General features: G+C 47.1%; 1 protein-coding gene across 3 annotated transcripts in view; it reads right to left on the reverse strand.

The window, feature by feature from the left end:
- The window catches only part of LOC8031338 (NAD kinase), a 292,525-nt gene that overhangs the window by 40,935 nt on the left and 234,847 nt on the right, over nucleotides 1–16,743 (reverse strand). Inside the window, exon 1 of one of the 3 annotated variants that reach the window (XM_042290876.1) lies at nucleotides 9,235–9,649. The exons of 1 other annotated variant lie outside the window; for it this stretch is intronic. In XM_042290876.1, coding sequence (XP_042146810.1) covers nucleotides 9,235–9,434 — 200 coding nt within the window. In that variant the 5' untranslated portion in view covers nucleotides 9,435–9,649. Of the gene's footprint in view, nucleotides 1–9,234; nucleotides 9,650–16,743 lie in introns of those variants that run through there. One more of the 3 variants, XM_042290875.1, reaches the window with a different exon arrangement.

The following is a 16,743-nucleotide window of genomic DNA, read 5'->3' on the forward strand; positions in this document are numbered from 1 at the left end:
ACGGCGCTCGTTACTGGGCAAAGGTACATTACACTAATATTAGCAATTAACACAGGAACCGTGATTACAGACTATATGGCGACACCGTCTCGAGTGGTGTAGTACTACATCCAACGTAAAAAACAACGCAGCAGGTTGCTCTGGCATTTCCAACTTCGGAGGTGATTACCTGAGGAGTTTGAGATAGTGGTGGTGGTGGTTTGGGGGGGGGGGGGGGGGGAGGGGGGGGGGGAAGGGGGGGGGTTGTTGATTCTGCTAGCAAATATACTTGCGTGGACAGAAGTTACAGTTATGCGTCCCGCTTTAAATTGTAACGTGACAGTGACCTGTTTCCCAGATTTGTATTTAGAAATGCGTAAACAGTGCCAAAATGTCCTCTTCTTTACTATTAGAAAAGAAGTGAGGAACGGGGTGGTTAGTTTCAAGGATCTCGTTGAACATACACGCGCTGTCACAGAAAAGTTAATCACGAACTAAATGATTTCAAACGCTCAGCCAATCATGAGCAGAAGCATCCTCTGCAATGACCCAGAAAGGACGCTACGAGCCACTGAAGTCTAGGGTGCCTACATGTCTGTCTGTCTCAGGGTGAAGACATCCATTGTTGCCCTGAATATGCCAGCGTGTGACGCTCTCGCGCAATCGATGCGTGACTTGGGTGGTGAAATGGCGTCTATGCATTCACCAAAGCTACGCGCTCGAGCTGAGTGACACCGAATTGCGCGCACTTCAAAATGCATAAACAAACGATTGGGCGGAAAAATGGCTGAGATGTCACCACTCAAGCAATCGTGCGTGTGTATGAAGGCACTCTGCAAAAGTCTAAAGCCCCTCTATGTCTTAAAAGTAGCGCAAGGTGCGTCGATGCACGAGCCACGTGCAACGTGCAGCCCTTGGGAATTGATCATGGCGGCACAGCGCAGCACGGACTATTGTTAGCCGCGCGTGCCATAAGCACAAGCAAGTTGCTTGGCATGAAGCCTCAGCGACTGCACGAGCGCTCGTGCAGCGAGTGCTCCAGTCAAGGATGCCGAAGCTAACCGCTCGCGCTTGCACAGCCTTCGCAGTTAGTCCGTGCTAAGGTGAGATGAAGTATAGACGCTTTGCAGCAGCTGTGCATGGACGCCGCCATAACTGACCTTCAGTTTTTGTTTCCTCTTATTTCGTTTATTTCAATTCATCATTACCATAGCAGGCCAGGTTATTGCCACATTAGATTCCACTGTGTCCTTTTCTAAAGCATCGGCCTTTGTAAAGGATCGTCAACTACCGTTTCAGTTGCTCGGCATCTCGGTAAGACAAGAGAAGGTCAGCTATGGCGGCTGTAATTTGGCGCGTGTGTAAAGCGTCTATAGAGTGTAACCGAGCTAGATTTCAGACGCACGCCATGTTCTTCCCAGAAGAGCCGCGCGGCACGTGTTTAGAGCATTTTCACAACAATGAAGGGCGCCAGTTTTCCCAGGATAGAGGGGCGTTACCGAAGTCATTCCACTGCTGCGTGTGTGGCACGTGACCTTCCAGAGAGAAAGAGAGAGAGGGGCGTAGTCACGTAATACGTTCGCAGCCCTGGATTGGATGGGATGTCTCGAAGCGTCCGATACGATCCATCGTAAGGGGAAATTGAGCTTATTGACACACTGCGGGCTTTTATAGTATCCTGAACCGCATATTCATCCTTAGCCATGCAGGCACAGGAGATATGAAAAAAAAAGAGAAGTAATAGCATTTTTTATACCTGCGCTTACGATAAATGTTCACTCCTTCTATGATAATTCTGTCGGCGTCAAACCTTGCGGTTACTGTATTCCGCATATTACATGTGAAGTCACGTATAAACATTCGCGGTTGTGGGGGTTTCAAGATTCAATGCGCATCGGTGAGAAATGTTACTGGGCCAACTTGCTATACTTGGGGACAGCTGTGCTCGCGCGGTGTGCACTACTTTGGAAATCCCCGAAAACGTTGTCCCCGAGTACACACCATTGGAAGTGGGCATTGCAAGTGGGGAAACGGGCCGCCGCCACGTCTCTGCTCCTGCGAACAAGCCTGTGCAATTGCAAGCTTGTCAAAGCTACGTCCACCAGCCCTACACGTGCTCGCACGTCTTGGGAATCAGTGTCCGAACGGACTATTAGCGATGTGCGCGACCAAAAGCGTCGCTGCTGTCAGCTTTCCACGAATGGCCAAACCATGGGCATATGAGCATTGTCAGATTGTCAACCTTGACGGTGTTAGTTTCGGATCGCGATGGCTCCTAGCTTTCACTGTTCTTTTTAAACACACCACCGAACTCGTCGTCGCACCTGATGGTAAGTAGCCAGGATAACAATTGGTGACGTCACGGTGAGGCAAATCCCAGTCGTCACGTCACGGATGGAAACCATAAGAGGGCGCCACCGAAACATCTCGGCGCTAATATTCTGTTTCATACTTAGCGTGCAGCGCTGTCAAAGCTACTGGCGCGAGCGCGGGGCCTGATCTCGTAGATCATTCGCACGCGATCTCGCGCAAACAATACCATAGAGGAAGCCACGCGCTCGCGCCAGTAGCTTTGACAGCGTTGCACGCTAAGTATGAAACAGAGTATAGCCCACACCAGGGGCCCTAATCTGGACACTTGGCGAGAAAGTCGGCGAGAAATCTGGCGGCCGTGATTGGCCAACGCCGCACTTGACCTTGGTGCCGGCCAATCATAGCCGTCGGATTTCTCGGCGAATTTTTTGTCAAGTGTCGAGATTAGGGCCCCAGCTCGGAGCACGTGCAGCGAAAGCTCGCGCTGCGGTACCCAGGATCCTGGTGTCGATCCCCACCCCTGCCCGTTTAGACCTGATTGAGCAACGTACCGGCATGTGGTGGTGTATCACTACTGCGTGGTATACGTTAAAGACACCAGGCTAGCTGTTGTAACGCTCATCTACAGCTGAGACACCAGACGCCCACTAAAGCAGACTAATTTCCAGCTGTATAAACATACAAACAACTTTTTTTGTTTTTAGACTCTATGAACGAAAACCAATCCTGGAGTGCGCGAGCGCTTCAGATTCGACTTTACGTGCCATACCGCTCGTGTGCTAGCTTTGGCAGTGTTTTCTTTCACACAGTCTTAGCTGAGACGCTGAATCTAGCAAGCCGGCCCGGTGTTTGAAAAGTATAAGACGTTTAAGTATTAGTTGAGATAATTTCTTCGCAGATTATAATACGCGTATTTAAGTTAAACCCAATTAGCGAACCCCATCAAAGTCCTACCACCGTACCGTTTGATATAACGCTTTCGCAAAATCGAATTCCCGGGGACGTACACACTTTCCTCGACAACACGTGGAAAGAGGTTACAAGAGGTTGCCGAGAATTGTGCAACTATTGTCAGATTGCCAGACCACGGTGCGATGTTGCGCGAGGAACTATAATGCCCCATTGGTCACGCATGGCCAAACCGTCCGATGATCGAAACAGACGTAGCCTGCGCGTAGCTAGTATTTGGCCTTGTTACTTTAACTTCAACGCCAGCTCTTCTACTATGCATGTTTCGAAGAAAAATTATCGATTACGGTTACTCCCTCCTGGATAACTTGTAGCCGAAATGATTACTTGAAATAGAACCGTGACATAACTCATTACTTCATTGTGGGTGACGTGCGCGATCAAAAGCGTCGCTGTAGTCGACCTTCCACCATTTGCTTCCACGACTGGCCAAGCGCTCACGTCTTTATATGATGAGTTGTACTTTCATTAATGGTAATAAGAAAAACATCAGACTGTAAACTTTGACGCTTTAAGGAAGCGATGACTACAAGCTTCCGCCGTAATTTTTACTTAAACCGTCAAAATTGCCGCTGGAAATCGATAATCCTGGTCGTGACGTCACCAATAGGAACCATAAGAGGCATGTTATGACGTAATGCGTTGTTGTCATTGTTTTTGTTGTTTATGGTTTGTTATATTTTCTTCGCATCTAGCCGTTTATATCAGCGCAGGTGTCAAATTCATTTGCAGAGTGCGTTGTTCTTGTTGCTACGAACATAGGAACCGAAACAGCTCGTCGCCAAGAGACCATTCCAGAAACGGGCTTTTCTCGCCGGCGCCATATTTGGAGCGTTCGTACGGCGCGCGATATGCTCGCTTTGCCGAGCCAGGACCACGCGCGTGCTGGGTCGGGGGTTTATGAAACACGGGAATGCTGTGCAGTGGCTGACAGGGTGAGGGCGAGAAGGAGTCTCTTTGGAACGCCCCCGGCACGCACTCGTTGCCTTTAACCATGCTTTGGCTGCGCCTGCATGCATGGCTCGAGGGAGGATCATTTATGAGAAGCGCGTTATCACAGGTCGGAAGCTCGCGCTGAAGGCGGTGCAACCGAAACTCTTCCGCTTTTCTCCAGTCAGTGATCATTTATGTCTCGATTCGAACTATCGGAACTCTCGTAATACGGAGCTTTTGTTGTTGCTTACGCCAGGTTTTTTTTTTACTCCTTTCTCTTGTACTTGCGATAAAAATAATGAGCCAAACATATAACATTTTGTGAGTCACAGTTTTTATGGAGAGGCCCCCGACGCTGTAATGACCTCTATGAATCTTGTTACGTACGAAATGTTATTAAATAGGCGGTTCAACCACTCCGAGAGAAAAAGAGTTATTGTAAAACTAATCACGATGTTTAAACCCCGCGATGGGGAAAAAAAACTTGAACATGCGTTAGAAGAGACAGAACAAATGTGACGGGCAAGATTTTACTAATTGAAAAAATATTACACAATTACTCTTAAAAGCAACAGCTTCCGGGTAATGTAATCACTTGCAACGCGTGGCGGTCAGTTGCAAATCCGCACACGCGCGAAGTCATCCGACTGACGTATGTGGAGAACTTTTATTGCACGCACGTATTATCCAGTAGACCACTTTGCCGACATCACGGCGCGAGCGGAGTAAGACTGTCGTGTTTTTGGAACGACTGCATTTTGATGGAACGGACTGGAACGCATGTGCGAGATACGAACCGAACGTCTGACGAAAATGTGAACTGTCGAAAGTAGTTCCGCATAATTAAGAAATGCAACGAACAACGGGAGTATAGTTTGCCTTATTCGCGAGTGGGCTACTTACAAAACGATATCTGTAATTTGCGGGCTGTAAATTCCCTCGTTATTTCTTTTTTTCGACAATAGTTTGGAACGATTTTGACATGTTCCGATTTCCACGCAATTCTCGGTCGGTTCCGAGCTCCCAAAGGATTTTTTTGTTGTTGTTTTTACTGCTTGTCAGCGGACTGAAGATGATGACGATTAAGAAATTTATAGCGTGTGGCCAACATGGTCTACGTCAAGTCCCAGTGGAAGTGGTGTTTTCGTTCGAGCCGCAGAACATGGGAACACGATACCTAGAAAGTGGGAAAGTTAAATATAAATTTCAAATAAGTAAAAATAAAAATCTATTAGATTAGCTAATAGAGCAGTTACATCAGCAATTTGTTTTCCAAACGGCGGTACATATTTTTTTGTCTTGTTTTTATCTTGGGTACCAAAGTCAGAAACACTCAGCAGTTCAGCTATGCAGACGCAAAAGGCACCCACGAAAACAAGATACTACTGAATACCTGAAGAGCGCAGGGAAACAAACAATGCACGGAACAATCGGGAAGCGATGCGTCTGCGTGCGGCTGCTCATGAATAAAAACAATGACTCATAGTTTGTTGATATATCCAGCAGCAGATCTTTCCAGCCTCTAAGCAAACCCGTAAAAGAGTGTGCCTTAGACTGCCTTTATAATACGTAATGCCAGATTAAAAGAAAATAATACATATATATATCATAAATGAATAGAATAGTATACCATTAGTTCATTAAGCATAATCAGTCAAAAACTGTCTTTGTCACTACACTTCCTAAGCTTAAGTAGCATAAAATTGTTAGTGTTTTATTTATTATTTGTCGAGGCCAATCATAGTACGATGCAGTGTACTGTTTGTGGTATTATTTGACACCTAGATGAATGAACGTGTTGCATATTATGTCGTTTATGTAATGCGTTGCTGTCTTTGTTCTTGTTGTTTATCGTTTGTTTTATTTCCTCCACATCGAGCCATTTATATCAGCGAAGGGGTCAAGTTCATTGGCAGGGTGCGTTGTTCATGTTGGTAGTGGTACCAACAATTTCTGTTTTGTTCCGTTTACTTGTACAGACTGTGCAGCAGTGTTCACCTTCACCTTGGCCCCTTATGTGTTGCTGCTGGCAATACAATGAAATAATAATACGAGGTTGATATTGAAAGGCAAACTTTTTGTTGGTACGATCTATAGTGTTCGTTCATTTCGTTGCGATATATCCTTCTCCACTTAACGACAGACAACCGATTGTCCGGTACGAAGGAAAAGTGTTCCAATACAGATGTGCGTGTTCCTTCCTCGTTGCACGATGGCTGGTTTGCGTCTGGAGGACACGCTAGAGTTCTCAGAAAAAAGTCGTTTGCTTTTTTCCTAGAAAGAAATACTTCGCCGTGCGCTCAGGTTTACGACTGGACTCCATGGAGCGAACGTGTAAGCGGCGAACAATCGACCAACTTCGCTCGGAGGCACAATATTGCTTTTCGCGCTGCAAAAGAGCCACTATCCTGACGTCAGACTCAGAGCGAACACCGCCGGGCGAAATTCGTCCCTTTTTCGCAGCATGTTCGCTCCGAGTCTAGCCTTCGCATGGTCAATGATTTTCTTATTATCGCTATGAACGCGGAGTGTGTGATGACAAGTTAACGAATGTGTACGCAATAGAAAAGTTAGTTTTGAGCGCCATGAATAGGCTCGAAAGGTTCGCAAATAGGCAATACAGTCATAGTGTAAGGCAGTTGCAACCAACTATTCATGGTTTGGCGCCATCTAAACGGGTTACGACAATGCAAACGCAAGATCCAACTCTTCGCGATCCCACGAGACCAAATAAGGGTGTCGTTTCTGTTCCATTTTGAAGGAGTGTTGTATGAATATTTGAGTTTCGATTTCTAATCGAATAATGATTGACCGAATAACCCGTTTCAACCGCCGGATTCCTAGTATTCGAATAATTTGATAAATCCCTTAACCTGTTCTCAGTTAACGCTAGACGGAGAAAAGCACAACCACAACAGGACAAAGTCGTACACTCGCAGTTGAAGTTTCAAAAACGAAAATGGCGCGAAGAAAGCAAGCAAGGAAAGTTAAGGAGATTAGAAACACGCGTGAAAGGACTCGCCAGCGAGGCAGCAATTCAGTTTCGAGTAAAGCAGCGTCCTGTCGTGGCTCTGTCTTTTCGTCGTATACGCTTAGCTGTTTGTTCCCATCATGTAAGTACAGCTGGAAGACAGTTTGGACCAGGTTTTTCCAGAGGCAGTCATGAACCGGACACGGTGCTATGGCCAGAGACTGGCATCAGCTGACGCGCGAGTGACGAGGCAAACGGAACGGCGGTCGTTATGCAGTTTCCTGGATTGCGCCTTTCTTCCGCCGCGAGGGCTGCAACACACGCAGGCGCGGGGGAAGCCTTCCGAAGACGTCTAGACCACATCCACGCTCAAGGACCGTGGCGGGAGGAAACGGGGGCCGTCCCTTCGATACGCTTTCTTGGCACGTATGCCGCGCGTGCCCGTCTGTCCCCGAGCGTGATGACATAACACGGGCAAACACAATATAGGGAACACCATTGCATTTTCTTTTCGTTTTCTTTGGAAATTGGCATGAGCCCAATGATCCGGCGGCAGTGGATCAGCATTGGCGCCAGTCGAACGTCAAAGGGGATTGCTGTCGGACAATTCTAGTAATAAAAAGAAAATAAGCACTAAGCAAAGTATACGTTGCTTCCCTAGTTGGCGAATCTAGCATGCGTAATGGGTGCATAGCGTAAAACCAAAATAAAACAAAAACACGCAGACACAGCCAAAGGGTTGGCTATAGTAGGTGGCAGGGTAAAAACTAAGTAGAAGCTCCGCCTTCAGCACGCGCTCTTTTCCTTCCGCCGAGATTTTGCTGCGCGTGCGATGAAGCGTTATCAAGGGCACAAAGCTCGCGATCGAGCTGGATTGTTTGCTGGACTTAGAAACTGTCACCGACTATAAGAACTGATCCCGTAAAAACTGCAATTCACCGTTATACAGTACAGTGAATTGGATCACTGACACGTCGATTGTAGTTTATAACCATTAACTCCAGAACTGCTCATGTAAAAACTGGAGTTCACCGTCATACAGTACAGTTGATTGCATCACTGACTTTTTCACCATGAAATCCAGTTCTTACGTGAGCAATTTTAGAGAGGACTTTACTTGGTTTCATCTTAGGTCCCAGCGCGTTCGATATTATGAGGCGAAGGGCCAATCAAACAGCAAAAAAGGCAAACGTCATGGCGTGCTCTCCGTAGTTCATAGGACCAGCCTATGTTCGCAGTCTTCTTATGGGTGCTCCTCTGCCGGCTCAACCAATCGAGCGTAAAGAGCACGCCATGACGTTGCGCTTTTTGCACAGTTTGATGGGCCGCTCGGCTCATAACATCGGCCACGCTCAGACTTAGGGCGAAATTAAGTATAGAGATAGACCTCTGTTTGTCTATTGTTTTCTGTTTGGCTTTAGGGAACGCAGTCATCACGCAAGCTGAATAGGGTGTCATATTTGCCCGCCTTTTCTTGAATAGAAATAGTTGAAAGTTAGCGCCTGTCCTTTCCTACTCGCTCGCACTATTTGTGCTATTTTATTTCTATGCTTCGAAACGTCAGAACGCAAAGCTCTGATTCGAATGATTAGTGGGTAGACCTAAAGCTAGCTGCGTTTGCCTCCACTCCACTGCACTCGTCGAGCGGAGTAGAACGCGGAATAACGCCGGCGTCCGACGTTTGGCTTTGGCATTCAAACGCGTTGGACGAGTGCAGTGGAGGCAAGGCTTTAGCTCTACCCACTAATCATTCGAATCGGAGCTCGGCGTTCTGACGTGCCCGCGCTCTCACCTCCTCTCCCTCAGTTTCTTGGCGCATAGAAGTAACACCGAATAGAAGTGAAATCTGTCAGATGGTAATTAAGTTACAATCTATGGGAAAAAAACGGAAAACAAATCAAGATCACAGGTAGGTTTTCTGTTTAAAGAAACATTCTACTTGTCATTGGTACAATCCTGCCGGTAGGATGATCGTCCGGGCAAATTGCCTAAAAACGGTCGAGCACATGTAAGAAGGGCCTTCGCTACAAAATAATAATAATGAGACGGGAAGTTTATAATCCATCTACCTGAACACTGCGATCCTGGACTTGAGCGTGCACGACCGAAACTTCTTATCCCGGGGATCCTCGGTGGGCAGTTCGGCGAACGTCAGAGTGGACGTCTTGACGGGCGACTCCCGCCGACGCTCGGACGCGTCCCCCAACAACTCGCTCACAACGTCATCGCTGCCGTTCGCAGCCACGGACTCCTTATCGTCGCGTTCCATTGTCTCCGACAGCGGGACACGCGACCGACCCTCGTTCGAAGACTTTCCGGTGGACGTCGGCGTTGCCCCCTCACCAAACGGACTACCACCTCGGCGGAGCGCGAGCGCGCGCGCTCGTACGTACGTGTTAGTGCGAACGGCGGCGTGTGCCGGCGAAAGTTACGGCACGAGGCGGTGGGGGTGCATCCACATTTCACAGAGTTGTTGGACTAGATAAACACGTTCGAGCTGCGTGCACACTCGCTCACTCTTTCTCACCCCCTCTCGTCACTCCCGTTGAATTCCCTCCCGGGCCACGCGTCACGCTCACTTTTGTTATCGGCCCTTTCTCTCTCGGACGTGGCCCTGTTCTGACGGCTTTTTGTTTCTTTTTTTTACGTGCTTTTGTTGTTATGTGGCTCGTGGTGTTGCTCCGATTAATTATGTACGGGTTGATTATCGGGACCCCCGCAGGGCTTCAGGACCCCGACGGGACTAGAAGGTCCACCTGTCGGCGACGGACGCAAGCCTCGCCGGCACCGAGGACATATCCCGGATCTTCGTTGGTGGCTTGTCGGCTTGCTGACTTCCGTCGGGGTAGCGTTTTATTTTATCCCCGACGACGCTATTAGCGAAGCCCGCACGGGGAAAGTTTCGACCTTCGTGCTCCTCTGTGCTTTCCTCCTTGGCCGTTGGCTCACGACTCGACCGTTTCACGCAACCGCGCCGGTGGCAGCGGCAATCTCGATGCGGTCCCTCGCGTATTTCCCAAACTCATCCGTTTACGACGTTTTCGATATGTGCAGCGTGCATTCTCAACAGCCCAGCACGCGGCTGTTGGCTCGAACGCTGAAAACGGCACCGGTCAGAAGCTCCTTACTAAAATGGTCTATTTGGAACTCCACGGGAGGCGACGCCACTCAGCGGAAAAGACTCGAAGGTGAAGAGCGGGAAGTTGTCACCTATGCAAGCGTGTAGCAAAAACTGGTGGCCAGGCCGCATCATTTTTTTTTTGCGTTGCCAGTTTATTTTTATCACCAACACCACGAGGTTGGAGTTGGGGACAAAGAACGGCTGTTTACTAACAAAGACGAAGAGGTCAACATGCATAAGTGCTGATATGCATACATGTGCTCTATCCTTGAGTAGCTTACTTTGGACATGGGAACGTAGGATGACTATAATACAGCGAAGCTGTTTATGGCTAGGGTTCCGTGGATTTTTCGTGCGCGACAACAAAAACTCAGGTCCTGAATATGATGCAAAATCGCTTCATTCTATGCAAAAGCTTATACGTCTCATCACTTGGATATGCATTTTCAGTATTAGTTATCAATAGGCACCATTTCCAAGATCAGTAGACTCCCAGGTGGATAATAAAGGTTTCTCAACGATTTGCCGCTGTGCGACCCGCGTCGGCTATGTCTAAGCTCGCACCACCCCCTCTTTGTCGTCGTTTCAAGCGCTTGAGTGCCTAGTTTCCTTTCCGTCCGCTCCTCCGGGGTAGAAGTCCCGTCGCGCGTGTCTACTTTCCGCCGGCTCCTCGGGGCGGGTCCGTGTCGTCTGCTAAACAACTTCGCTGGTCACCCACCTTCACAGAGTGGAATGGCTCATGATTTTTTGTTTCGAGTTAACTTGGCAGAGCGAGAACGCTACGGCCCCATGAGTCCCTAGGAGTGACCGAGCGAAGCACGTGACAGTTCTCCGGAGGAAGGCACCGATGTCACGTGCCTCGCTCCATTGTGCCGAGTGGCTTGCTGGGAAGTAGCTTTCGCCCTGTCTTGTAGAAGTTACTCGAAAAAAAAGTAATCGATTACGATTACAATTAGTCTCGCTTAAAAAGTATTCAATTAGAGTACTTCATTAGTTGCGAAGAAAATTAATTTGGCGTTACTTCATAATGATACCGCTACTTTTCCGATTACTTCAGATTTTCAAAACGACAGAGTTTTCTGCCGATTTGAAGACGGGTCTTACGTACTGTCTATTATTAGATTATGATTATTGAATTATAATGTATTTATCCAAAGGCAAATGATGAAAGTGTCCTTAATGTGATCGAGTCCCGTTTCGACGAGTTTACTAAACTCGGTTCTTTTCCTGACACTGATATCGACGCACTGTGAAATATGTTCGTGTCGACAATGAAAGATGTCTGCGGGATTTCGTGCCTATGGTAAAAAAGCACTCTGCTAAACGCAACCCATGGATCAATCGAGATATTATTCAACCCAAAGCGAGAAATTTCACGTACTCGGAAGTCAAGTGCCAAGAGCAGTTCGCTTAATCTCGAGAAACTGAAAGCAGATATTCGGACGCAAGTGCGTGATGCAAAGTTCATTTATTATAACTCCACCTTTCACGACTTCTTGAAGTCTAATCCGTCAAAAGTTTGGAGACACTTGTCGCCTAAAGGTTCCCAAATAACCAAACTTCATATATAAAACGAGATTACCTCTGATCCTCTCGAAACGACTACGTGTTTCTGTCGCTATTTTGGCTCCGTCTTCACAAAAAATAGGGATGTCTGTGTCGCTACTCCAGTAGTCACTAATTTTTGCGTTCCTGATATTGAAGTATCAGTTGAAAGCGTACTTTCATTGCTGCTGAACCTTGAGAATAAGAAGTCATAAGGGCCCAGATAACATTCCCAACATATTTTTAAAACGATATACTGAATGGTTTACAAAGTTTCTTCTTGTTTTATTTACGCGATCCTTGAGGCATCCGTCCCCGGTCGGTGGACGATTGCAAAAATCATTCCTGCTTACAAATCTGGGGATGCGTTATCACTGAACAACTACAGGCCCATATTGCTACTGTCGTCGTGTGCAAAAACTTTAGAGCATATTGTGTTTAAGCTCATGTCCTTTTTTTCTTGAAACGGACAATTTTTTTTTTCTTTCTTGCTTTGGCCAACGAGGTTTTTGGCGCGGCCTCTCAACTACTACGTAACTGATACAAACGACACATGACATTGGTAAGATACTGGACCGAAAGGGACAAGTTGATGTTATCATCACTCGAAAGTGTTCGACCGGGTGTCTCATGCTAAAATTCTGTTAAAACTTGCGCGCATCCTAAATAACCCAAAGATCACATCTTGGCTTGAAGATTACTTAACTGCTCGTCGTTTCTTTGTCTTGCTGGCTGGAGCTAGTTCTGATCCAGCAGATGTTTTGCCAGGTGTCCCCCAAGGCTCCGTCTTGGGACCACTTTTATTTCTCATCTTTATTAATGATGTTGAAACGTTTATTGGAGTTGAGATGCGTTTTTATGCCGACGATTGCATCTTGTTTAGTGAAGTTAAAAACGTATACGATCAACGATTACTTAACCGTGCTCCGGAAAGGCTGCCTGAGGGGTGCACGACTTGGCAATTGCCCCTCAATGTTGGAAAGTGTGTGCAAATGAGATTCTCTTGGAAACTTTCGCCGCTCGGTTTTTCCTATCATGTTATTAACAAACCTTTGCAAAGCGTCTCTACGTACATATATTTAGGTGTAATTTTTTCGGCTGACTTGAAGTGGAATCTACCCCTTGACTCTGTTGCTCGCGAAACGTTCGGTAAACTTCTGTACTTGAAGCGCAATCTAAATCACTCTTCGTTTGACATAAAACTCCCTGCATACAAAACCCTCGTTAAGCCTGCCATTGAATATGCCTCTCAGGTTTGGGACCCTTATACGGTAGTAAACATTAACAAACTAGAAAAAGTGCAATGATTAGCTTTACGATTTATATAAAACCAGTATAAAAGAAACTAATGTTTTACGCCACTCTATGGGAAGGCTCAGATTGAGTTTTATCCACTCGGCGCCGCAGATAGACGCTCAAATACTTATGCTCCTTGCTAAGAGTTGACTTGAACATTGACACCTCAAGGTATTTAACTCTCCGAATAATTCGTGCTACTCGCAAACTGCATAACAGGGCGTTTGTTTCGTACCGTTGTCATAGCAATTCTTACAAATTTTCTTTTTGCCCACGAAGTATTGCGGAGTGGAATAACCTAACTCAAAAGCATGTTAATTCGTCATCAGCTGAAAGTTGTTCGTGAAAAGTGCTTGTTTTTGCGTTCTAATTGTACTTTTTGTGTTTTATTTTTGTATTTTCAAGCGTATTCTTGTTGAGTTCCTAACGAGTACTTCGTCTATGTAAATGTTCTTGTGCATCAACTATAGTTTGTAGCCCCCCCTGCCACAACCTCCAAAAGGAGGTCAACAGTAATCTCGACAAACCCGCAATTTTTGGGGGGTAGAATGCCACCCACTGGCAACAGAAAGAATAAAACAAACTCCGGACAAGGGACGACGAACATTTCTTTCAACTGGCAACAACACGAATGAGCCCAAAAGCACTCCCTGCAATTCAGACCCGTCAAGAAAAAAATGAGAGAAAGGGTGTCAGTGTATTATGTGCGTGTTCGCCACTTACAGAGAACATGACCTATTGAGCCAAACAACGGCGGATGTAACCGGAGACGCCGGGAGGGACGGTCCAGGCGGCGGGCAACGGCGATGCACGGGACGCCTGGAAGCAACGGACTGGGCGCGGACCAAACAAAAACAGAGATAAAAGAAAGTGTAAATGTGAAGTAGAAAATAATATAAAATGTGAAGTAACAGTGAGCAGAAAATGTTTTGATAGGGTGAGGGACGGTTATAATCTACGCTAATTCTGGAGTCAGGTAGGTTATCTCTGCTTTGGAAAGAAGAAGGGAAGGCGCGGATACATTGTTGTCAGCAGTGTTCATGGTGAATGACTCAATGATTTTTCTGCGAAATCGGTTATGATGCTCTCCCAGAAACTTTGTTTTCTTGAAACAAGAAACGCAGTCGGTGCATGTGCGGGCATGAATGACTATGGGGTCAAAGGAATCAGCTGACGAACGTGAAACTTCCTAATTATGTTTTCTGAGTCTGTGGTTAATTCGCCTTCATGTCTGCCCAATATACTGTTTCCCGCAAGTCAAAGGAATGGAATAAACTTTTTCTTCCCTGCACGGGACGAACTTGTCAACGTGCTTAACATTGCACCCCTGCGGTTTTTCCTGATTGTTAGACGCGTTGACAGGGTTGCTTACGCCGCATTCTACGAGAAAAAAACATTTCTGTTGAAGCGGGATGCGAGAGCCCTCAATCGGTGCAATGAATTGTGCGTGTATGGGATCACGGCAAATTGTTCCGGCCTTTTGTTCTTGTTTTATACACAAGGACGATTAACACCAAGAATGAACCTCTTCAAGGTGTTCCGCAAGAGGTCCCCCGGATATCCTGCGTTGACAAACAAGCCTAAGGTGCTGAAAATAAAACTTGTATCCGAAAAGTGTGGAAATGACTTTGAAAAAGACGACAAAAAGTGCCGTGTTTAACTGATTTAGAATAATTGCTAGAGAAAAGAAGCAAGGGCTTTTTCGTCCTCTGCTGGAAGGACCAGCATAGACCCGAAGAAGAAAGGTGGAGGCGAAGCTCTAAATACTCTAGACTCTCATGCGAAGGACCATCTTTGGTAAAACTGAGTCCAGACGAGTTAGGCGTGAAAGCATCTACGATTCCCTCGGGCGATTCATATTTTGGGTGAATGACAAGGTAATCGTCAACAAATCTGAAGACCTGACAACCAACTGCGGTGTTATCAAGCTGAGCCTTTATAGCTCGGTCAACAAACCAAAAATAAACCAAGCTGAGAATGGCAGCCAGACAGGAAGTAATATAAACGCCTTTTTTCTGCTTTAAAATATTTCCCTCGTATTCGACAAAAGTCGACTGTAGGTAAAGGGCAAGTAAGTCAACGAATCCAGAGACCGAGACACGGAAGGAATTCTGGAAGTCACAAATTCTATGTTCTTGGATGGCACAGGAAACTGATTCCAGGAGAACTTTTGGGTCTTAAGTACGCACGCTGAGCATTTTGTCTTTCTCGCGTCATGCAACACCAGATTGTGGAACGATATTCCGACAAAAAGCACCAGTGCCAGGAGAAACCTCGGAGTATGTTGCCGCATTTCGAACTCTGACCAATCCTTGCGAATTTAGAGCACTGACTAATATATGTGATCTGCGAACAGTCTGTTTCTTTTTTTTACATTATAAAATATTGAGCATGCGTTTAAGTTGCAGTAAGCGCCCTTTCGAAACTTTTGAAATATAGGCAAGGGACATACACATCAAGCTAACCGAAGGGCGTCTTCGTGTCAGCTGCTTCTCAGGGTGTATCCCGAAACAACCCATTCCCGTTTAAACCCGTCCCGTTTTGACCCATTCCCGACGCGACCTTCCCGTTTGAACCCGTCCCGTTTCAACCCATTCCCGAATCGGCCGTCGCATTTGACGCTGTCCCGTTTCAACCCGTTCCCGAAACGCCATTGTTATATGACCCCGAAGCCGAAACACCTTTTACGTTTGAGCCCGTCCCGTCAAAATCCTTTGGTATCTAACCCTCTTCGCGAAAAGTCTCCATTGTTCTAACCCTGGTTTGCGCACATTTTCTCCTTAAAGGGGCACTCAAGTGGATTCTGAGATCGTCTATTTATTGTCATAACTCAATCTGCGGGCTCTAAGCATCCTAGAAATCCCAAAATTACATTCAAGGGCGGCCGATTTCCCTAGTAAAAATCCAATCAAAGGTCGCTGTTCTGCGCCTAGGCGCACGCCGTCAGGGGCGCTGTCGGACGGGAAGGCAGCAGGGAAGGGCGTGCGCCATCCAATCACGAGTGACGGCTTCCCGGCGGATTGATCCTTCGAACCGGCGGAGTGATCTTCCGAATGTGCGCGTATTTGATGGATTCTCGTTGGGACTCATTTTGTTTACTTCGGGTCTTGTGTCGTGCGGAAATGGACCTGCCAAATCTAACACCGTTAGAGGTGGAAATTCTTCGGCGGACGGCAGATATCAGCTCAATCTCCTACGACGCCACTCCTACGCGCGACGCCGATGCCTCGGACGCGACGGACTCGGACGACAGTTCGCGATGCTCAATGTCGACACCGGAGGAAGACGACGAAACCGACGACGCAACCCAGCGGCTTGGGAACACCAACTGGTAGGTGATGAGCTGTTTATTATACCTCTTTTATGGATAGCTGATGCTGGTTTTCTGTTTTAAGGTGCCAATGCAGTTGCTGCGTGCCGATGGAAACCGTCGCAGAGTGTGTCTGCTGCCGTGACTACCCGGCCGCCGTTCGCAAGCAGCAGGGCCGGCATAGCTGCGTGACAAGCCACCCGGATTTCGAGGGGCTGTGCCTCGATCCGGGTGTGCTACAGCTGGCCTTGATGAACATGCGCCACTATGGTGAAAGAAACATGGGGGCAACCTCGAACGAGTGAG

The sequence above is a fragment of the Ixodes scapularis genome, unplaced genomic scaffold (genome assembly GCF_016920785.2).
Source record: "Ixodes scapularis isolate PalLabHiFi unplaced genomic scaffold, ASM1692078v2 PGA_scaffold1__304_contigs__length_218370807, whole genome shotgun sequence".
Taxonomy (NCBI): Eukaryota; Metazoa; Arthropoda; class Arachnida; order Ixodida; family Ixodidae; genus Ixodes; species Ixodes scapularis.